Source organism: Nesoenas mayeri (genome assembly GCF_963082525.1).
Source record: "Nesoenas mayeri genome assembly, chromosome: 7".
NCBI classification, from domain to species: domain Eukaryota; kingdom Metazoa; phylum Chordata; class Aves; order Columbiformes; family Columbidae; genus Nesoenas; species Nesoenas mayeri.
Genome location: NC_137551.1, coordinates 15,041,893 through 15,065,011, shown reverse-complemented (window position 1 = coordinate 15,065,011; position 23,119 = coordinate 15,041,893). Strand labels below are relative to the sequence as shown.

The 23,119-nt window shown below is 38.3% G+C and overlaps 1 protein-coding gene across 1 annotated transcript in view; it reads right to left on the bottom strand.

Moving 5' to 3' along the window:
* GLUD1 (glutamate dehydrogenase 1) overlaps positions 1-23,119 on the bottom strand; it is a 29,757-nt gene that overhangs the window by 3,469 nt on the left and 3,169 nt on the right. Inside the window, exons 2-11 of the mRNA XM_080347362.1 lie at positions 13,790-13,870; positions 12,907-12,962; positions 11,953-12,016; positions 10,188-10,282; positions 6,716-6,895; positions 5,020-5,157; positions 3,823-3,960; positions 3,619-3,699; positions 2,656-2,779; positions 1,294-1,385 (exon numbers count right to left, since the gene is read on the bottom strand). Of these exons, the coding sequence (XP_080203488.1) occupies positions 1,294-1,385; positions 2,656-2,779; positions 3,619-3,699; positions 3,823-3,960; positions 5,020-5,157; positions 6,716-6,895; positions 10,188-10,282; positions 11,953-12,016; positions 12,907-12,962; positions 13,790-13,870 (1,049 nt within the window). The remainder of the gene's footprint in view (positions 1-1,293; positions 1,386-2,655; positions 2,780-3,618; positions 3,700-3,822; positions 3,961-5,019; positions 5,158-6,715; positions 6,896-10,187; positions 10,283-11,952; positions 12,017-12,906; positions 12,963-13,789; positions 13,871-23,119) is intronic.

The window sequence follows — 23,119 nt, the reverse complement described above, 5'->3', positions numbered from 1 at the left end:
GGTTTTGTCTGACAGCACGTCATCCTCTTTCTCCTTTCTTTCCAGTGAACAATCTATCCTTACCTATCCATTTTCACACCACTCATTCTACAGATCACGGTCTCCAGCCCAGGACTACTCCAGGACAATAGGACCTAGATTAGTTCATTGTTCCATGTATGAGAAGCTTCCATGTTTTTGATTATTCTTGTGATCTTTCTCTGAACTTTCTTCACCTCTACGATGTTTGAAGATAAAGAGACGTAACCTGCATGCAGTATTCAGAAGGCAGACACACTCTGGGTTGATATTATGGCATCATTAGTCAGTCTTATTCTCTTCCCTTCAGAACAATCTCGAACCCTGTATTTGGTTTTTGATTGCAATGGACTTCTCAGTGTGTATTTTGCCATTATATCCAGGTCTTCCATGTGAATGCAAATGTATGAGCTCACAGCTCATCATTTTATAGGAAATTTTCCCCGCCATGTATTGCTACACATTAGATAAAAAAGAATTTCACCTGACATTTTTTTTGCTCATTAATTCAGTCTTAAAAGAACATTCCACAAATCTTCAGTCAGCTCTCATCTATATTACACTTTAGTTACAGAAACAGCATATCAAACTGCCTGTGGTGTGAGATTTTGTTGAAAGCTGTTTGGAAATCCAGGCAACCTATAGCAACAAGATCTCCAAAACAAATTCTGGTCATGTTTGGGGCAGTATTTCCCACTACAAAAGCTCTATAGACTGTGATAGCTAGGGTTCAAAGAATCTACATGTTTATCAGGTTAGCCAGCAGAAATATCAAGTATTTCACAGCAAACTAAAACACTGGGAAAAAACACAGGCTTTTTAGTTTTCCTTACTAGCCTGCAAAAAGAATCATTCCCTGCACCCTGCCTGTTTAAAAGAAAAACCCCAACCAACCAACCCACATGTTTGTCTTAACAATGGAGATAATCTGTTGCTCTGAAAAACTACCCTACATGAACAGCAACAGTGCAATCTAGCACTACTTAAAAACACAAAACGCATCTGTATTAAAACTTACGCTTTTTAACAATATTGCAGGTATTTTGCATGGGCTCAAGTAAAAGAAAGAAAAAAATACCTTACTTCTAGTATTCCTAAGCAGTTCAGATCACTTGCTTGTTTTATTCGTTTGGCCACCAGGCTGATTATGTATTAATGCCTTGCCTGGGGCAAAACCCTCCATGATAGCTACAATGGTAAAACTGGTAAATGGTAAAATTCAGTTATAATACCAGAACACTGTAAGAGTAAAAAAAACCAACAGCAACTACTTACCGATATCCTATCTTGAAATTCTGCTGTAGGCACAACTGGAATAGTTCCACCATGTTTCCCAAATTTTCTTTCCAAACTTTCCTGGACAGACACTAGAAAGCAAAAAAAGCAGAGGCAAGAGGTAACTGGTAAGGAGAAGAATGTGCTCCCTAATGAAGGAGCTGACCCCAGGACTTCCAGCATTCAGTGGCATAAAATGCAAATTATAGGGGCTGGGGGTGAAAAAGTAATCTTATTTTGTTTGCTAAGAAAAAGGAAAGATGTTGATTTTTTTCTGGTTTTTGTAGGTGAATGCCTCTAATATTAGTAGTAATACTGCTATAGTACAGTCATATGGCAAACAGCTGTGGATTTACTGATCCCACTTTGCTAACCGCAGAAAGCTGACAGAGCAATCTGGATTAACTTTCCTAACTTTATAGATAGCATTAAACACAATAGTTCTTGAAGTTAAAGCAATCAATTATCTCCTATTGCACTTTCCATACATACTACTTGTTAAGAAAAAAGCCCATGTGGAATTTTAGATTTTCTTTAGGACGTGAGTAGTGCTTTGGGATTTTGAAATGATACTTACTTCATCTTAATTACTGAAATTTAATTAGTAAGGTTTCCTAAACAACATCAGAGTATTTCAGATGACACAATACTGAAGTTAAGAAAGGGATTTCAATTAGAATTGCCATAACCCTCAACCACTTTAGAAGCACCTTGAAAGGTCTCATTTATGAGGAAAGGTTATATTAAGAAACATTCAGATGTATGTTTTTTAAGTATAATGCCCCAAGATTCTCATGTTTTCTACAGAATATTGTTTAAAATGCAGCAATATCCTACAGCTCTTCTCAAGTAAGCTTCGTCTCTCCACATAATCCATATTCTGACCCAGAAATTAGGAAGCACAGAATGACCCTGGAGTGGAGCTGTAGGCCACAAGCCGATTTTTACAGCACCTGTACCAATTATATTATTGCCCTTCATAGAAATCCCCTATTGTTGGATGTGCAGAACAATGTTACCCACCCAAACTTTAAATGCATCTCAAATTCCAAGCATACAGCTGAAAGATGTTTATTAAGAAGTAATAAATATTTCAGATAAGTGGTTTGAGTTTGGTATTTACACAAAACTGAGGAAAGTACCTCTTTATGTATTAAAAGCTAACTGAAAAAGTATGTATTTAACTTAAGTCATTAGAGTTGAACATCAGTTAACCTATCAAATATTTCCTACTCTCCAGTATGCAGCAATTATAGACTTGTGGGAACTTAGGTGAATTTAAAATAGTTCTATATTCATTTCTCCCACATTTGGTATATGCTAGTCCAATCTATTAATTAAACAGTGAGCAAAAGCACTTACTGAGCAAGTGGTAGTTTGAATCCCTTTCATACTTAAAAGTCAAGCGGCCATAGCTGACGTGGTTCAAGTTTTTCAGCCACTCAAAATAGGATACTGTTACACCACCAGCATTCAGGTAAAGATCCTGCACAGAAATAGTAAATGTCTTGAATTGTGCCCATTTGAGAATGACAACTCTATTGTATTAAGAAAGCATAGGTAGTATATACAAAGTATTAGTTTAAGCTGCAGTACAGCAGACAATCCAGTTGTTATACTTACATGACAACACTCAATCTCTTCCGCAGTCCAGAGATTACTTCTACTGATTTAAAAGGGCTTGACTTTAGAACACATGAAGTTCAGGTGTTCCTGATTGACTACTTTCTTTTATTTTAGCACAAGTTTTTAATCAATTAGTATATTCTTAGGCCATCTCAGTGAGTAAAAGCTGAAGATCAGCCACTCTTTCTAGCAATATCACTTGATCAGGACACTCGCTGGTAGCAGGTTATCGTTATACCTGGATAGGTCTTATTCTTTCAAATGATCACCATAGGCAACATTTACTCTCTGCAATATATGATACAAAGATCTGCCAAAGCACCACCCAGGGACACAATGTTTACAAATTGGCCAAGGTATTTACTCTGCCGCCTTCCTTTGCTTAGTGGACTATTTAGTTGGGCAAATGTCAGTTAATACTCCAAAACGCAAAACTGCAGATTTAAGAACTAATTGTCAATAGTTCTCTCTTCCGAATCCATAGCCTTCATGTAATAGTTGTCTCTGGTCATTTACAGTTGCAGTGAGATCTTTAAGTAATAATTACCCATCTTTAGCAACATTGATACCCATTTCCTAAACATCATTTGTTAAAGACCACTGTAAGAGAATAAATGGCTGTCAATAAATAACATCATGCTACAATTCACAGAAATATTACCCTTGCAATGAAAATCAAAGGTCATAATAGAACCTTACAGGGATAACCATGATATTCCGCTCCAAGAAGATCTTGTCAGCTTCAGGAGTCGTAGGTCCATTGGCACCTTCAGCAATAATCTGAAAGGAATCACAGCAGAGTAACTCGGATGTATGTTTCTTTCTATCTGTGCTAATTATTGAATGTTAGTATTTAAACAGGCCTTCCCTATTTTTCATTTGCATTTGAACTCTCCAGCTTACTTTTGCTTTAACTTTGTGAGCATTGGCCTTAGTCAACTGCTTCTCGCTGGCAGCAGGGATGAGAATGTCGCAGTCTATTTCCAGAATGCTGCCGTCAAGTTTCTGTGCTTTAGGGAAGCCCATGATTGTCCCATGTTGCTGTTTGAAGGAAACAAACCGGTGTGTTTTTAGTGTATGGATACTCATTACTTCCTTTCCTTCTTCTAATTAAAAAAAAAAAACAAAAAGGGAGAAGCAACAGTACTAGAAAGACAGCACATAATGTAATTCCTCTCTTTACTTAGATTAGGCATAAAAAGCAAGCTACAAAGCTTGGATAACAGTTAAAGTTCCTATGATCTGAGACATAACTGCTCTCTGGCCAAAGATATTGACAACCACCTGGGCTCTGGAGTACTTAAAAAAATTGGTCCCTCTCAAGTCTTAAAATACATGGCATAGTTTTCAAACAATTGAAATGACCCACCAGTCTGCTACACACAGGATAAGTTCCATCACATGAGATTTAGAAGTACCATTTGAAAATTCAGTACCACAATGACAGGCTTTGTTTAGTGACAAAATATTTCAATCCTTTTGAGAAAGGAGATGATAAAGACATTCAAATACTCCCTATGTAAAAGAAGACCTACCAACATATCAAATAAGCCCCTTAGAAACTGTCCCCTCAAGACTGTTTCACTCAGAAACTGAAATAAAAAGACCATATCCATTTTCATCATAAACTACGTATTCAAGTTACACTGCCAGACGGTTTCATTTTTTTCAGAAACATCCAATAGGTAAGAAGTAACAAAAGTGCACTTTAAAGTCTTGGATGTCCACACGATTGTCATTTTCAGTCAAGAATCCTTTCAGGAACTTCCTTGCCCTGGTTCCTTGAGACATCTTCCCCAGTTTAGTTGTAAGAAAGAAAAAATAATCATGAATTCTGATTCTGAAACCAAAGTAATTTGCCTGCACACATGTGAAGCCTTGCCAGTTTTCTGAGAGTCAGGTCAAATGGTAAAAGTAGTACCACCTGCATTCATATTTGGGATAAGGAAAAAGCCAGAAGATCCAACATTCTTAAGCCATTTTCTAAGTACTAATTGCTGTATGATTTAAATATCACAAGTTAACACCAGTCTACGGTCATCATACGTGCTTGCAAAGCTGACAAAAATGAAACTATTTCTGCTCATCTAAGTTTCATACCAGCTTGTAATCTTCTAGTTCCTTTGGGTCGATCCCATCAGGATTCCAGATAGAACCATTAAACTCTCCAACAGCAACACACTTTGCTCCGAAACGATGCAAGTACCTCATAGAATGCAAGCCCACATTACCAAATCCCTGAAGGTGGAAAGAGAAAGGGAAAAGTAGTTAACCCTTCAACTGAAATGATGATTACTGCTAAGGCTTATAGAGCTTTGAATAGCTTTAAATAGTTTTTCATCTATTGGCGTGTCTTAGCATTATTACCAACACAGGAACATTGTGTGTATCTCTTTTATAACTTGCACTGTCTTAGAGGGATTAATGGATTTCTGTGTGACCATTTCAAGGTTTCACTAATATTTGCAAGCCAGGAAATATTCTAAATTGCTTTGGATAAGGAGGGCTTACAAGTGTAAAACCAACCCAGAGTGCAAAGCATTAACCAAGAATATAATTAATTATTCACATTAAAGCACACAAACTAGTAGGAAGCTATTTAATTTCTAATACATTTCTTAAGTGGTCCTGTAGAAATTTAAATAATCTTGCATTTCATTAGCATGTTTTACACACTTATAGGTCTAGAATACCTAATTCCAGCCCATTATTCAACATTCTGGAAGTTAAGGAACACACGGCAGACCAAAAGGTCAAACGATCCTTGTCAGAAGTTTGCAGTAAGATTCTATACTAGAAAAAAGTTGAATTTTAAATTCCTGTATAACAGATCTCCGATTATATTTAGAATTTTTGTTTATATATTAGAAGTAAACTTCAGTACAACAGTTCATGATGCACTAGGTTTCTTTGCAATGCTGTATCTTCGTTTTCCTAGATGAATCTTCAGCTACTCTTTTGGCTGTGTTTCCAGTCTAACTTGTACTGCAGTGCCTGCTGGTGAACCCTCTGTCAGGCATGAAACTGCCAAAGTGCAGGAGGAGGCGTGTGCTGCTAGGCCCCCGCAGGGCAGAGGTGTTGTTTTCAGCCCACTTCTTAACTAGAGGACAACTTGGAGGTTACAATTACTCTGCTATTTCTAACCACCAGTGCAGTGGTACTAACAACAACAAAATGATCCCTCAAATTCTCCATTTAACATACTGTTCAAAGCTGAACAGAACAAGTGATTTCTTTGAACTGTTAAGAATGGTAACCTATATTACCAAATACCAAGCCCCTTCAAAATTCAACTACACCAATCCTGAAGTCTTACAAACATGGAAAACATACATTCAACTCCACAATTTAGGGTAAGTTATTGATTTCTACTTTTCAAATTGCTCATTCCACAGTGGAACAAGAACACAACTGCCAATTCCCTCTCTCCCTAAATTATTTATTACAAAACAGTGCAACAAATTTTGTGTAAGCAGACACAGTGTCATGGCTCACTGAAAAGTGTGCAATGCCTTTAAGAACTCCTGTATTAGTACTTCACTTTGCTCTTTGCAACCTGTGTTTATAAAGGCTGGAGATTTGGCTTTCTGCCTGTGGAGTGCAATCAAAAGTTCAGTTTTTAAGAGTCCAAAATAAAGGGCAGCTATGTTGCTTGAAAAGTGTTTCTAAAGTTTGAGAGTAAAGGTTAACTTGGAAGTCGTAAAACCCTAACAGGATTTATTGCTACAACCCTTTCTAAAAGTAGCTCTACTGGAAGTTTACTGCTTTTTCCCTGCAGTTGAAAGAAAAAAGTTACCTGAACGGCAAATGTTTTATCCCCAAATCCAGGAGTCATTCCTAATATACTCATATACGATGCTTCATTGATGAAATTTTCAATTCCATGGAAGAGACCACGACCAGTTGCAGATACACGCCCGTGGATCCCACCCTGGCTGATGGGTTTACCAGTTACACATGCATGCGCATTAATATCCTGTAAAATAGTAAAGGACACGTGAGCTACGGAATTAATCAAAGAACAGCTGTTAGTAAGAAGTTTTGTATACTTTAGAGATAAGGGAAACAAGGAATCATGAAAATCAGAACATTATACATTTTATATACATTCAGTTTGTAAAGATGATTTCTCTCCTGAGCTTGTGTGAACAGCTTCTCAGAACTACTCCAGTAGATGATGGAAAAGTTTTGCAATACATTATTAGACAAGCTCTGTAAATTTTTTGTTGCATTTAAGTGTATATGTGAACTTCAGTCTGTGGCTAATTAAACACGGTGACATCTCTGTTGCACTGTTAGCAAAGACCAGGCCTTTGATGAATGAAAAAGCTTTGAGAGGTGTGTTTCTCAAAATTAGCTCCTATTACAGCCATAATTTCCATCATTATTCTTGACATTTTTATCTTTTAAAGGGACCAGACATATCCTTGGACTGTTCACAGCTAAAGCTGTTTAATTATCTTTAAACAGTGTTCAATGTTCTTTTATACCAAATTCGGTTATTTAGAAACAACAATACAGGCCTAAATACCTTCCTGTTGTCAGAATACAGTGATGTTTGTTCTCAGAGGAAAGTCTACAGTACGAAGGTCATATGGGAAAAGTTAGGCAAGTATTTACTACTTTTATTCAGAAAAGCAATATATACAATGTAGCCTCTATCATTAGTTTAGTGGTAATAAAATTAAATTTTCCATCCGTTGACAGCTGGCTAAAATAGACTATTTAAAACCAGAGTTAATTTTTCAAATTGAAATTAATAACTTGAAAAAACATCTTCCAAATGAGATGCTGTTTGGGCGTCCCTCTTCTGCCACCCCTGGTTCCCACACCCTGGGAGCACAGTCACACAGTGGCTTGGCATCCAACACAAGTGAAAGAGTAGGGCTGAAAGGGGATCCACTGAAAAGAGTCTGCCAGCAGCCGGATGGGTTTCTGTTCCATCAACCACACATTCACTGGGAGGCTCCGCTCCCTCCATCACTTGTGCCAAATAAATGCATTTGCATGCCTGTGATGTGAGTGCAGGATGCTTGATGAGAGGAAGGAAAGGAGCAGCCAAAAGTGAGCAGAGGCAGAATGGCAGGAGATGACTAGAGCCATAATGGAAACAAAACCGATTTATTATTTGAAAATTATAGTGAGTTAACAACGTAAAGCCAAAGACAATCCCTCTTTAAAAACAATAAAAGTGATGCTGGGCTTGCCACAAAATTCCTAAGTCAGTTTCCGAAAATGTAGCTGCGTTGCTCTCATTCAGCCGTGTGCTCCCTCTGCTGGCACATCGACTATGCACAAGAAGTGTGCTGTTTGGCCAGGAACAACTTGGCCCTGAATTCTGATGTATTTTTAGGTTTTCACTGTGTTTGAGATTGAAACCACATTTTAGTCTTCATGCATTCACAAAGGAAATATGTTTTACTAATAAAGAAATACACCCTCCCATCATACATGAGAATGTATTTATTGAAGTCCCTTCACATGTCCCAGAAGTCAGTTGGATGTGTGAGGAAGTACAGAAGAATGAAAAGGATGAATTTAATAAAAAGCTTCAGCCATAGATAATTCAGTGATCCAGAAACTTAAGATGGATTTTCTGGAACAGTTAACACAGTAGTTATTAAAGACTTGCGTGGTTTGGCAAGAAAACAGAGCATGAGGTAAGGGCAGGTCTCGGTCTTCTTGAAGTCACCACAGTTGACATCAAAATGTTAAAATCTCTGGTTTTAAGTCAATCAAAAGATGTTTAACACATCTTGGGAAAAACAAAGTCTACAGCTTTCAAGAAGCTTGTAAAATGGCTTACAGCCAGCATTAAAGGTTCCTATGTTAGTAATAATAATCTGTGAACCTAGCTGGCAAAGTTCAGACACTGAACTTTTGCTTGTTTCTTAACTCCTTTCCACACCGCAATAATATTCTCCTTGTTTGTCCAGTTTCCTGGCTCTGCATGTCAGGTTTTGAGCAGACTTGCCCCATCTGTTCGTATCTGCTGCTTAGCTTTCCTTTCCACTTCAAGCTCCCTGAACACATCTGTGTGCAACCACACTGACTCATCAGGTCTGTAGATCTGACCCAAGAGTTATCTTTCCACTCAGTTGCATGTTGTCCCCTGCACAGCTTCCATCTGTTTTCCAAACTACGGTGAGTTTCAGTTTTGCTCAATGGTCATTTTCTCCTCCTAGTTCCGTTCCCTTCCCTCCTTCCCCCATGGTCACTTTTATATATCTAGTAGTTCCTTAATCATCTTTATTTTTGTTCTTGGTGTCTCAACCAGATAGTTATCTGAAGCATCTTCCTCTACAAACAGTTTTTGATACATTATTCCACTTTTTGCAGCCATATCAGAGTTCTCACCTTCCTTCTCTACACCTGGTCATTCTCCACAATAGCTCCTGAGTTCCACTACAGCTACTGTTCTCTCTTCCATGTACAAACTAGCAACCCAGCAGAATCAAGTAAACCGTTGTGACTGGGAAGCAAGTTGCCACTCTGCGTGTTGAAGTCTTTTGGGAGTCATAAGTTTGGCTTTTTATCAGGTTTGAAGTTTTAGATAAAATATTGACATTTACATATGTGAATAACAAAAAGCAAGTAATGTTTTACACTCTTACCGCCATCTAACAGACAGCTCTGTGTAAAAGTGATTAAACTTGACTAATCACCATGCCACAGCCAATTCCTCGAGCATTCTTTTTTTTTACCCCCATAAGATACTTCAGACTGTATGTCAGATCTAGAATAACCTGTGTGCTCCCATCCTCCTATTGAAGGCATCAGACAAGCACAAGACAAGCATTCTGTCAAGAGACTTTATCAAGAAAGCCAGGCACATCTTGAACAGACACGCCAGAGACAAATGCGTGTTGGGTGGCTCTGATGCTTCATTACAGGGGCGTACACCCTGCTCTGTTTCTCAGGAGCTGTTGGAAGGGACTGCAGAAACTGAAAGGAAATGTCTTTTCAATTCAAAAGGAGCTGAATAGGCAAATGTGCTCGGCATATCAACACACTAATACAAAGGTACAGCAAGACTCCTTAGCAAAGTATGACATGCTGGAGTAGCAGAAACAATGTCTGAAACAGAAGCTAGAAAGCTTGGGTAGCAGGGACAGTAAAGCCTTAAGATATAAGTTGTCAACAATACATTTTTCTTTTTTCCAGCCTGTCAAAAGTATACAACAAAAGTGTTTGGTCAACAGTCATGTTTTTGGTACAGTCAAAACCAAGAAAGCTTTTCTACTTCAAAGTCTCTGCCCAAAACTTACATAGTGTCCTATGGTACTGGCATAGGTGTCAGCAATCCAGGACATCTCCCTCTCCCCTGTGCTCATATCAGGAGCAGGCACATCAACACCAGGTCCTGATGACAACAGTGAAAACAGCTTTTAAGGATTGAACATTAATAGTTATCTTCAACCATTATTCCCTTGGGAACTGTGCAGGGCTTGACAGAGAAGAACTGTTTTCCTGTTTCCTGTTTAATCCTCAGTTTATTATGCAATCAACAGATTCTTCTGGATTCAATTCTGTTTTAGATGCCATATCATGCATTTGTACGATACTGTCAAAACCTCCAACCTTTCACACAATCCATTCAGTAAAATGAAGGTCAGTTTGTCAATAAAAAGTCAATGTATCAAAAGCTTTTTTTTAATGATCATTGCTGTAGCAGGAATCGCACCATTTAGGTATGATTTACATATACCTTCATGAGTGGCTTTTTTTTTTTCTTTTTGCATTAGAATTTCCTTTTTATTCCTGGGTGAGTTTAAAAATTGACGATAGGCTGTTCCTAGGCATTGCACTGTAGCACATGCATTTGTTCTTACCCTTCACTTCAAGAAAGACATTTAATCTTTCTTGACAAAATAAACCTTTGAAAGAACTTTCACACATCTGTTGTAATAAAAGTAAATTCTCTGTGTTTTTTCTAGATAACTAAAAATAGCATTTGCCCAATCTATTTAGGATCAGAAGGACTTGCTCAGCAAGATTTTAAATGCAACTCTGCCTCTACTAGTTGGTTTTTCCCCCCCCCCCCCTAAGTATTTTTAAAAGGTTTATGAAAGCTGCATAGCACCAACTATAGAGCCAAAAAGAAAGACAAATTTAATCAAGCTGTTTAAATTGTCACTGAACTAACAATCACTATAGCTGGCATAGTGAACAGTATTCCTCTAGTCACATGTAACATCAATAACTGTGTTTACACAGAAGCTTAATTTAGATGAGAAACACTCTGGCTGAAAGAGCAGATGACAAACACTCTGGCTGAAGAGCAAGAAATTGCAGATAAATGGATATATATTCCCAGGGGCTGTTAGATATCAGGAGTATGTGCCAGGCCTTTAACTAGCTACAGGGCTTATTATTCAGTTGAATAAAAACCTTCTTCAAGTAAATACCCTCCACTTAATTACAAGATGAGCTAATAACATTCAGCTTTCTGCAGAGGAGACTCCCAGAAAGCAACTCCAGGCAACAAGTGATCAGAACAACCCCGGGCTGAGAGTCTGACTGGAACACCTACTAATGTTACAGAGGCTGCAGTTCTGTTTCAACAGGCACCTGTGCTGCTTGCCTACGCTGCTCGTGCAGCCTGTGCTTGCCATGGCTGAAGCCATGGGGTGGATCCTCTGTTTCCTTCCTCTGTTTCCTCAGATATCTGCCAAGAGCATCAACTGAGACTACAGGAAACATTAACAGTGAAGAACTTGGTACTGAGGTTAAAAATTGCACCAAACTTAGTCACAGTTTTTTAATCTACCTCCAAGAGAAATGTGATTCACTCTGGATCCTGTGAGCTCAGCTTTTGTGGCTTTTCATAGCATAAAAAAGTTAAGACACAGTTCCTTTTAAAATGCACTAAGATGCAACAACTCGATTCTTTGTGCCTCTCTGCTGAAAGTTCTTGCCCAAATTATTTACAGCTCTCAAAAATACGGTTATTTAAGGATACTATCTAGTGGATGCTGCCAATGCACATTAAATCACATTCCTGAATTTTAATAGTAAAATAGCACAACATACCAATAAAGCCCTTTTTTGCCAGCTCCATGGTAAACCTTCTAGTGATCTTTTCTAATTCATTGTCCTATAGAAAAAAAATGCAATAAATATCACAAGACATCATTAGTGCTTATGAGTATTTGCTAAAACTTACGCCCAAAGACAAAGAGACGCCCTTTTCTTTTAAAAGAAAGGATGACTCATTTATTTATATAATTTATATGCCGCACCCTAACAGACCCCTGGTACTCAGGCAGCACAAGAAAATATTCAGTGTTCTTTCTGTACATTCTGTTTCACAAGAAGTTACAAGTGTGGCACAGGAAGAACCACCTGTACTTGTGGCAGAGATTTACAGCAAACAAATCTGATATCCTACATAAGCGATTTATCACCAGCAGCAGCAATAGTCAATAGTTGTTCTACTGTGTAATAAGCACAGTAGAACGACTTCACACAAATCCATATAAGATATTTAAGCTTAGAATACATGCTATGTATTCTAGTATACCTTTCTGTACAAGGTATTTTAATTAGGGCAAGAAGGCAAGCCTGTAGTAAACTTTTTATAAGCCAAGTTAGTTATTATTCACACTGGAACATTGCATACAAAGGTTAATGGACTATAAAACTAGTTGTCAAAATAAACAAAAAGGTTAATTTCTTTTCTAAAAGTAATTTAATTTAAGCCTTTATTAAACAGTTTCAACTTTAAAAAAATTCAGGCTCCAAATAATTTGTAGTCTTCTGACTTTAAGAATAAAAGTAATAAATAATTGAAGTATTGCACCTCCAAAAGACACAGCTTTCAAAAATTCTTTTCCTATCTATTGCATGCAAAAGCTAAATTCTGCCTTTACAGAGGCAGAAGTGGCAGGAAGTTTTAAGTGGTCAATAATGGCCTTAGAAGAGCTTTTTTAACTGGCTGGCTTCAGTACTTCAGGTAAGCGAATTTTCATCTATGATTAAGCTTACTGTGTAGTTCTTGGGATTGATCTTGACACCAGCCTTTGCCCCACCAAATGGCACATCTACAAGAATGCAAAGGAAAACCATTTTACTTTTTCAACAATAAAGGCAGAACGCATCAGTAATATGTGTGAGGAATTATATCTTTGATTTTAGCAGTGAATTTGGTTTTGCCACATTTAGGGCTTCACAAGCATAAGCTATAATCTCATCTAGCTACTCCTATAGAAATGGGAAATCTTCAAGAGCAGCTTGAAAATGGTCTTTGAAACTCAGAAGATCATGATTTAAATCTTCTATGCTTCAAGCTCTTGAACTTGGCATTTGTAGAAACAATAAGTTTTACAGTTTATATTTTACTGGTTTAGCTCAAAAATTTTACTTTAGAAGTCTTAAGTAAAGTGTTTCTATATACATTAAGAAGTATTTTGTTTTCTTACACATAATATGCAGATTCTCTCTAAACTCCCCTACAATTTAGCAGCTGTATATGAGTTACATGTCTTTAGGACCCACATAAAGGAATTTATCCTTCTCTCTCCACAGCTCCTCTGCCTGAATCCGTCACAGCCTCCATTTGTTTCCCCTAAAATTAGTCCCCTCCTAATCCAGGTTTGTTATAGTCTGATTTGAGTTAAAGACCAGTACTTTTACAGGAGGCAGTAACGAGCAGAATTTGGACTTTTCAAATGAAAATATAACTTTATTCAAGTATCTATGGTAACAACAGAGGGGAATACTTATTATTATTTTGGTCACTATATATTTCTTCCCATCTTGCTAAGATTTTAGTCAGAGATTAATGTCTAAAACTTAATTTAATCTTTTAGATGTTTTTCTGTAGATTGAAATTAAACATTGAATCCTTGCTTGAAAAATTATCACTTACCAACCACAGCACATTTGTATGTCATTAGAGATGCTAAGGCTTTCACTTCATCCACACTAACATCCAAACTATAACGAATACCTGAAAAAGACAAATGAGAAAAAAGGAATTAACTAAAAACTTCGGAGGTATTTATAAACTGGGAAGGTTACTTCTAGACTAGCCATCTATAACATGCAAGTATGTAATTTATCAACTTATTTGCATTAAGGCTTAAAGAACAATCCCCAATCTGCTACTTAAATATCTGTCTTCTACTTAGTAGAAATTCAAGACTTCAACAATTCTCTGTCAAGTAGTTTAATAGCAGCACTCAACCTTGGAACAAAAGTGAATATTACTTGGGAGGAAAATGAGCCAAGCTGATAGGTAACTCAGTTTTCAAGAGGCTGATAGAGCTCATCAGCTTCCCATAAGATCTTTGGTTTTGGACTTGTATATACAAGATGAACTTTATTTGTGAACCTAATCTATCAGGTTATAATCAGGATTTCTTTGCTAGAGTAACGCAAGCTCCTGTTAAGCTATGAGCCTTGCAATACATTGCCTGTGGTTCAACAAAACCATATGCAGTTTCAGAGCTCTGGCTGCTAGGCACAGCCACCTAACAGAAAGTATCAAGCCACTCTGCTAATTTAAATTTGTTCAAAACATTTTGATGGAGTAACTCTACCCCAGTAAGCTTGAGTGACCAGGCCACCATCCCACACCCATGGGTAAGTCAGCCCACACCTGCATTCCCTGCTCTGAGTCATTTAGCAGAACTGCCAGGGTATTCTGACACAGTCAGCTGCAAATTCAAATTGTTGTGGTCCAATAGCTCCTTGGATGCAAAAGAGGTGATCGCAGTCATTGAGGCAGTTCAAAACTCAATGGAAAATGATTACACGAAGGTAGGAAGATCTGTCACCTGCCTCACTCTTACCAGTCTTCTAAAAATGGGTTGTAGCTCTCCAATAAAGTGATTGAACTCAAAGTTAAAATCCATGTATTCTGGATGCAGTCGCTGAGTAGAAAACATTTAACCATACTGTCAGGGCACATATATAGAACTACAGAAGGCTAAACATGATTGTTTAAGATCACAGTGCCCAAAGTCATGTGGCCACATAAAAAAAAAACAACCCTACAGCTATTTGTTAGCTTCTGTCTAAGCTTCTCCTACATCACTAAGCACACAACAGATCCATGAAGAACTTAGTATCCCCACCTCTACTCCTCAAATCCTTGTGCCAAGTTGCACACTGGTTTGTAGCAGGCACAGAGTGTCCTTTAGATGCTAGGACAAGGCACCACAAATTTCCTATTATGTAAAGGGAAGACCATATTCAGGTCCTCAGAAGTGAGAAAAGGCCAGCATCCATTATCCAAACTGAAGCACTGTGCTGCTATGAAAGCCATTTCTGAATGTTCTGGAAACAATCCCAGTTTCAAAGGAACTGAGTGCTGCTCAAATAAAGCTGAGGGCCAAGTGCTGCTTTCTCATGCGAGTTCAATCAGTAAAAGAAAGCACCATGCCTCTCAAGAACAGAATTTCAATTTAGTGTGTATATGGGGGAAGGGTGGTCTCCAAAAGCAAACCAGTTTCTGACCTAGGTAGCTGTACAGTGTTAATGTCTGGGCTTTCAAGAGCCTTCTCACAGGAAGTAATATTTCAAATTTAAGTACAATCTACCACAGGCCAACAGACCAGTCAAAGTTACATGGTATAGTACATGCTTTTTAAACTCTTCTTATTCTGATCTTTCAGAGGAGTGGTTATCCTCAACCAAGCCTGGAGAAAGAACAAACACCACCTATGGCACTGACTGTCCTGCCTGGGGACAATGTTCCCTCTTGGTCAAGCAGGTACTCTGGGGACACGTCTCATTTGAGCATTGCTCAAGCCAGACGAGTCTGAAGCCCTGATATATGCTGGGCTAAAACGGACTCTGCCCCTCCACCCCCTGCTGGACTAGGTCACTGTGTATTTACTCAACCCGTATATTTGTCTTTACTCAACCCATATATTTATTCAAATTTCAAGTTGCACATACAAAGGGATTTTGCTATAACTGTAGTCCTGCAGGCACACAAAATGTTTATTGTTATATGGAAAGCAGCCGTGGGCTAAATATTTAGCTATAGTTATTTCATAGAGTTTTAACAGAGAAGCAAAATACAAAAGGAGAGAGCAGCCTCTTCTGCACATCATATGGAAGACGGGATCCGCAAAGGTGAACAAGCAGCAGTTTAACTAGAAAGCTCAAACACATGCAAAACAGTTACCTTTTCAGTTTCCTTGTATTACAGTCAAGGGTTAGAATAAACTTTACTGTAATAAATATTAAACTTTCATACCAAGGGAACTAGGGAAAAAGCCCCAAGACTAACAAAGTACTAAAAGGTTTTCAGCTGAGCTGCCTATTTGCCACCCATGTACACAGAGGAAAAACTTTTAGACTTGAGGCTGAAACTGTCCTTTTCTGGACAACTTCATGGTTTTGATTTGGCTTCTTTTCTAGCCTTTTCAGCAGCTTTACTTAAAATGGCTTGTCTGCTGGCTTTGTCTTCTTAAGTGGGAGACTAGTCAATCATGAGAGTTGTGCTGACTTCATTGGTTGTCTTGTTCCAGTTTATCTGCTAAAAATGTTCATTACAGTGTCAGGCATAGCTCAAGGTGTGCACTCCCGGTTCCCTGGCACGTGTGATGATTTTTTCCCTCCTGTGGCATGAGTGGACAACATTTAAGTTGTGCTAACATTTCATTCCTTTACACAATTTGGCCAGTTACCATTTTCCAGGAACTGTAATGACTCTCCAGGGGGCCTGTCTCTGGACAGGGAAGTTCTTTGTGCTCAGCGGTCAGGGCTGATGAGAAGTAGGCATCTGAGAATGCTGTACATTTCAGCTCCAAGAGGATGCACAAAGATAAAAGACTCAATCTCTGTTCTGTTTGGATGTCAGTGGAATTTAGTTTGACAGCTTCCGAATTTGGCAGGAGGAGAGTATTGCCATGCATTTTTATGGCTCTTTTGGCAGTGTTACTATGCATTAAATAGCCTGAGTCTAAAAATGGACTGTATACACAGATAAAATACTGGGTTTGGTTTTTGTTTTTTGTTTTTTTTTTTAAAAGATTCTTAATAGAGAAGCAAATGAAAGCCACAGCTACACAGCAAGATTGTAATTTTTTTAAACCCTGGCAAGTCCCACGCATTAAGTCTCTGGAAACTTGTGACTTTTACAGCAAACTAGCTACAAAAAGAGTCTGAAGAAAGCCTCAAGTTACAGTGTGACTCACTGCTATGGAAAATACTTTTGACTGGAAACCATACAAATTCTTGTTCTAGCTGAGAATTCTCTTTCCTTGCCACACCCCAAGAAGTTAAACAGTATGCTGAGAGAGACTTTGTTTTTCTACGCACAAGATCTTCTAGAAGAGGAAATGTTTTCATTTTAATGTTGTTGCATTACTGGCCACTATAAAGAGAAGGCTTTATCATCACACTGCAGTGCCTACACTTCTAAAACTTCCTTTTTGTGATCTGTATTTTGGAGATATTATACTTCACCCTCTTGCACTGAGCCCAATAATTGTTTTAGCCAACGTAAAATTTGCTCATGATTTAAACTTCGCTTCTTAGACAGATGTTACGGATTAAAGTTCACTTTTCCAAATGGAGGTAACAAAGCACTCGAACCACAGCATTTTTTAAATAAATGTTGAAGTTGTAATTAGCCATAAGACTGTATTTTGGATTCTGCAACAACAGCTGTCAGTTACCATTTTAATCAGCAATTTTTTACTAAGGAGTGCACTAATGGGCCGTTCAAAGACAATCTGCTATACATCCTACTAGATTTTACACTGTACAGATTGCAATACGTTCTGTGATGTTCAGTGTGTTTATTATACTTCCTTAGAAAACATGGTGTACAGAACCACCGACTTTTCAAGGATGATTCCTGCCTTTCTAGTATGCCTAAAAATCTACATGTAGGAAAGTTAATTGATTTTCTAGTGCAGTGATCTAACATGCCAGTATCTACGTATATTCTCACTACTGGTGAGTGTAAAGTATTCAAAGGCAAGTCTCAAAACTACACAGTTGCCATAGTAACACTTCAGAGCAAAACATTTGGTAAACTACTCCTCCTGCACTATCTTGCAAATCTTAGCAAGTCTCTCAAGTTCCTCAGAACCTGGAACAGATTTGTGTCTCAGTCTCAATTACTAATATCTGACTGAGGCTTCTGTCCTGCTCTGACTACACTGTTTCCCATTCTAGTTATGATCATCTTTTGACCTTTGAAACTAAATTGGGTCCTTTACAGACGACAGTTCTTGTTACGATGGTGCATTTGTTCTACTCACCTCTATTTGCAAAATACTTGCTCAACAGAACAAGTGTTTCAGGGCAGCAGCTTACCCTACAGTATCCATATAGCACTCAGCAAAACAGATTTTATTATCTCATTGGCAACTTTTTAGACTGACTACAACCATAATAATCTCCCACTCAGCAACACTGGATTCTGCAGTGGCTTCATGGGTTAACAGCTTTCCTGAGCCTGCCCAAAGGCTGACATTACATCCGGAGCCTAAAGGAGCTTCAGTAAAGATGCTCGCCTTGTTCAAACTATTTGGCAAAATCCCCAAACAAAACACATAAATCAGCTCCGGCATTTACTGTAATGCTTTAGTGCCTTCGTGTTCTAACTCTGGATTATGTATAACATTTTCCTTTAGATGAAATTTGGGAAATAAGCAGGTGAGACTGCTACTACTTCTAAACTCTACCATTGACACCTAACACAGTAGGAACCAATATTCCAAGCAATCCTTAGGCTCCTTCAGAATGAGTACATTTTCCTAAATGCAGAAAAACAATCCAGCCTTCCCTATTAAGGAAACTGTTTATCCTTGTTTAACCATTTGGAAAGTGTGGTAAACAGCAAAATGACAAATTTGTAATTATTGAAGATGAAGAAATGCCAGACAAATCTAACAAAGCAAGATGAGTAATTCAGTGCTGGAAAACATGAACATTCCTAAATTCAATTCACTAACTGCCAAGAGAGGAGATAAAATTATTTATCTCTTTCCACACAGCATTAGCCAGCTATAACCTGGGGCAGGAAAGAGAATCCCCTACGAACACATCCCACCACTCTTATTTAACCAGAAGTATCTGTTCAGTGACCAATAAGGTACTTAACCAGGCAGAATACTTCAGCAAACCACTTCTTCTATACTTTTAATAAGCTGTATGTATACTTGAAACATACTTAAAACGCATACACGTTTATTTCATTCCATGAAGAGAGAAGCTAAGAATATTCTCTATTAAAAAAAAGTGTGGTGCATTAGTAAGATCTTGTGTTTTAAATGTAAACATGGCAAATTTAGTATACCACCAAGCAAGAACATATTACCCTGAATTCATGCACTTAGAATATGGCTATGAAGTAGAGTCTCACCTATAGAACTATCTCACCCCTACCTAAAGGAGTAGGTTGTTCCCTAAACCACACTCAACACTGTAGTAACAAGGACTGGTACAGAGATGCAGTAACTCTACTGCCATGCAGATATTAATACCACACACATGGGCGTGTGCAGAGGGTGGAAAGAACACACACATTGGCCCTGACTGGTCCAAATGCCACAGGAGCCACAAAACAATAAGCCACCATACTGCTGACACAAAGCAGGCAAATTCCTTGCTTTGCCTATGAGTTTATTTCCTGATGAAAAGGAGCTGTTGCAATTCATGTAACAAAGAATACCTGCTAGGACAACCCAGAGAACAGGAGGGAGGCTATGATGCAAGAGATTCCCCTCCTCACTCCCTCCAACACATGTTTATCCAGAAAGCCCGATGCTGAGAGAGGTATGATCTCTCTATAAATAGACAAGGAGCCAACAGCAGCAAGGGAAAACAACTATTTAAGATCAAGGACAAAGCTGGCTACTGCACAAACAATATGAGCTGATTACATGAAAGAGCTGAGACTGAAAAGATTCATAGCCAGAAGAGCAAGGCACAGCGTCCTGCAAGAATATCAGAGGTAAAAACACTGAAACATATATGGTTCATTGAGAATCACAACTAGCTTATTAGAGGACAACAAAAGCACAGGACACCCATTCTTTGTCCTGTTTTTTCAATTTGCAATTTAAATACATATCCACGGTTGTACAAATTGTAAAGTTAGGTATGCTCTACAAGAAAATGGAAACCTATGAAAATAAAGCGCTCATGTAAGCTTTAGCTGCAACACTGCAAGTGTTGTTATCACAAGCTAATTACCTTTTTTTTTTTGGTAAAACTCGCCTGTTCCTTTGAAGTCAGATCAGTTTCCATGGTTTATTTCAGGTTACAGATGATCTATGTTAGAGGTCCACTGTCCCTTGGGTACATTCCATGTCTTACTCTCTAGGACCCCTGGGTCAAAGACACAACCTCGGAACTTTCATCCACGCATGACTTGAAAAAGCAAAGCCACCAACGCAATCCCAGGAGCAAGAGAGCTCTGCTGACGTGAAGATACCATACAGCACTACTTCTTACTTCCCCCTCTTACAAACGGAAATAAACAATGTCACAGTAGCCAAGACAACATATGAGGTTGTACTGGCCAAACTCTTGCATGTAAAGCTTCTCCTCTTGCAAGTCAGGTTACTATCATACATATAGTGATTTAGACAAAGGAATGTGTACAACAGAGGCTATTTGGTGACTGGGCACTGAGATAATCATCGGCCTTAGACCTCTGCAACTGGAAAATGGCAGCAAGGATAGCATGAATGAATGTCACCATTGGCAGTAAGAAGCTCTTTAATGTGACCTCCTAAGTCATGTCAGGAGGATAAATCCTGATAGGCAGAAGAAAAGCAGCCAAAACCAGAGGCAGAAAAGTTTTTTAACACAGAATAGTTCCTTTCACTAACTAGCCAAAGCAGCACCATGCAGGAAATCAGATTCATTCACCTTGAAGTCAACTGAGCAAATGAAGTTAAAAATCATCTGCCTTTATATACAGATAGTGAATTTTGAAGTAACATATGACAGAGTTTTTCAAAATCCCAGTGTAAGTCAAAGCCAGATAAAATCTAGTCTGAAACTAAAAATGGTGTTAAAGCCTTTCGGAACTGAGGAAGCCATTGAAACTTGGTTAAGGCAATCTGTGTGAGCATAAACAAATGGTTAGGCTGTTTCACAACTCTGATTCATTTGTTTTCATTGATAACAGACCTGTTGGACAGTCAGTTAACAAAAAATGGCTTTATAAAGTTTCAAAACCACTTAACTTTATCCCTGCTGCCTAACAAACACAGAGTCATTTCCATACTACTAAACAGGTAGGAACTCATTTGCACACTGGTTATTTTCACTCATGTTCTCTGAAACCAACTTATTAATGAAAACAGCCATCAGCAACCACATAAAAAGCAGCTTAACCAGTTTCATACCCTTCATAAACGTGATTAAACTATTTACAAAGATTTATTATGTAGGAACAACCAGAGTACTTTTCAACAAAGTCATCTGTACTCAGCCATCTCATTTCCTGTACCCTGTTTGGTTTTAGTTCTTTTGGCAGCTCTCAGTGCAGTGAACAACAGCAGCTGTGGTTTCCTGTCAGCACTGGCCACCAGCATGCACGTCACTGCACAAGCACAGGGAAGAGTGATCTGACCCCAGCCTTACTTCAGCTACCACCCAGCATCAGTCCAGTCGTATAAATACTAAGTTTGGATTGTGAGCAACTTGAGTTCCAACACACAACAGAACTGCTTATCTCCATGTTATCAATAGAGTGAGGAGGCTTCCAAATAATTTTCCTTTCCAGCAAACAGCTACATTGCAGAAAAGTTAGTCTTTAAAATCTAGACTTGTGTGCTAGACATACTGTGAAGCCTACCACCTAAATGACCATTTTGTAAAGATTCCTAAAGCACAGAAGCACACCAAAAGAAAAAGCCTTCTTGAGTTGCAAAGCTCTGCAACCCCTGAAGTAGAATTCAAGATTCATTTCTACACCAATTAAAAAGGTAAGCACCACAGGATGTTATTTCTGAGTTCTCTCAATGAGGTAAAAAAACCCCACAAGCTATAAACTGAAAAAAAACATGTTTCACTACCTAGTGCCAGTTTTCCTGAAAAGCTCTTCTCTTGACCCAATGAAGAATCACCTGTACTACCATGTAGTGACAACTGTGTCTGACACAATCAAGTTGACTTGTGTTCCTACACATTTTGGGAGGAGAGAGAAGAGTAGGATAAGGACTAAGTAACTTCCTACTTTGATTAACTGTGGTTTAGGTTGCCAGGATTTGGGTATTAAGCATCATACTTGAACTGAAACACGACAGCCAAGTTTCCCACTGAGATGTAGAAGTTTGCCTATGCAAAAATGTAAGACTGATCTGGAATCTGCCCTCATGCAGCCCAACCCATGTGGGTCTGCCATTCCATTTCTGTTTCAGGCCACAGTCATCCATCCAGTCAGAAGCCTTATTGTCAAATCAGGTCTCTTCTCACATTCATTCTGCTATTTCTACTTGCAGGCAACAGAGAAGACAGCAGAGGAGGTACAGAAGGATTAGCAGCCAAGGAGCTGCTGCATTTCTGCTAACAGGTATCATCTGCAGGCACAGTGGAGTTTTAAATTTGCTTCATAAAGATCAACCTGGCATTAAATTTGGCACTTTCCGGATTTGAGCCAGGCTACTAAGCAGTGGTTGAGGTTTCACCCTAGAAGAGAATGAGCGGGCGAAGAAATTGAAGATGATGTTTAGAACAGAAGGAACATAATCTAACTGCTGTAATGTTAAACTAAAAACATTTAGTAGAAACAGAAGGTGCTGCTAAAGTGCAGATAATTCAAATGTTTATTTAGTCTGTTTTCTCAAGTAATTGAGCTGTCTCCATGTTTAGAGCATTTAAATCAAGATGCTTTAATTTGATTTACAGTATAAACCCTTCATTAGTCCATGGTTAAATCTGTAAGTGACCTTGTAAAGAAAAACAGTGTACAGGAATAACATAAAATCACTGATGAAGCATTCTGGTATGGATGTATAAAAAGAAATTAGGAACAAAATTAAGGGAAAACAACCTTTAAAAGACATAAAACATTTGTTTTCCTGCATCCCATATTTGAACCTTAAAGTGCACTTTGATGATTTGTCTAATCTGCATACAGAAAGTACTTCATATTGTCTAAACAGCATCTTATCCTCCAAGCTTATTAGTAATAAATGGGCATGCTATGTACTTTTTCTGCAAATGTGCTTAAAGATGTAAGGCCAAATTTGATTACAATTGATGTAACATGTAA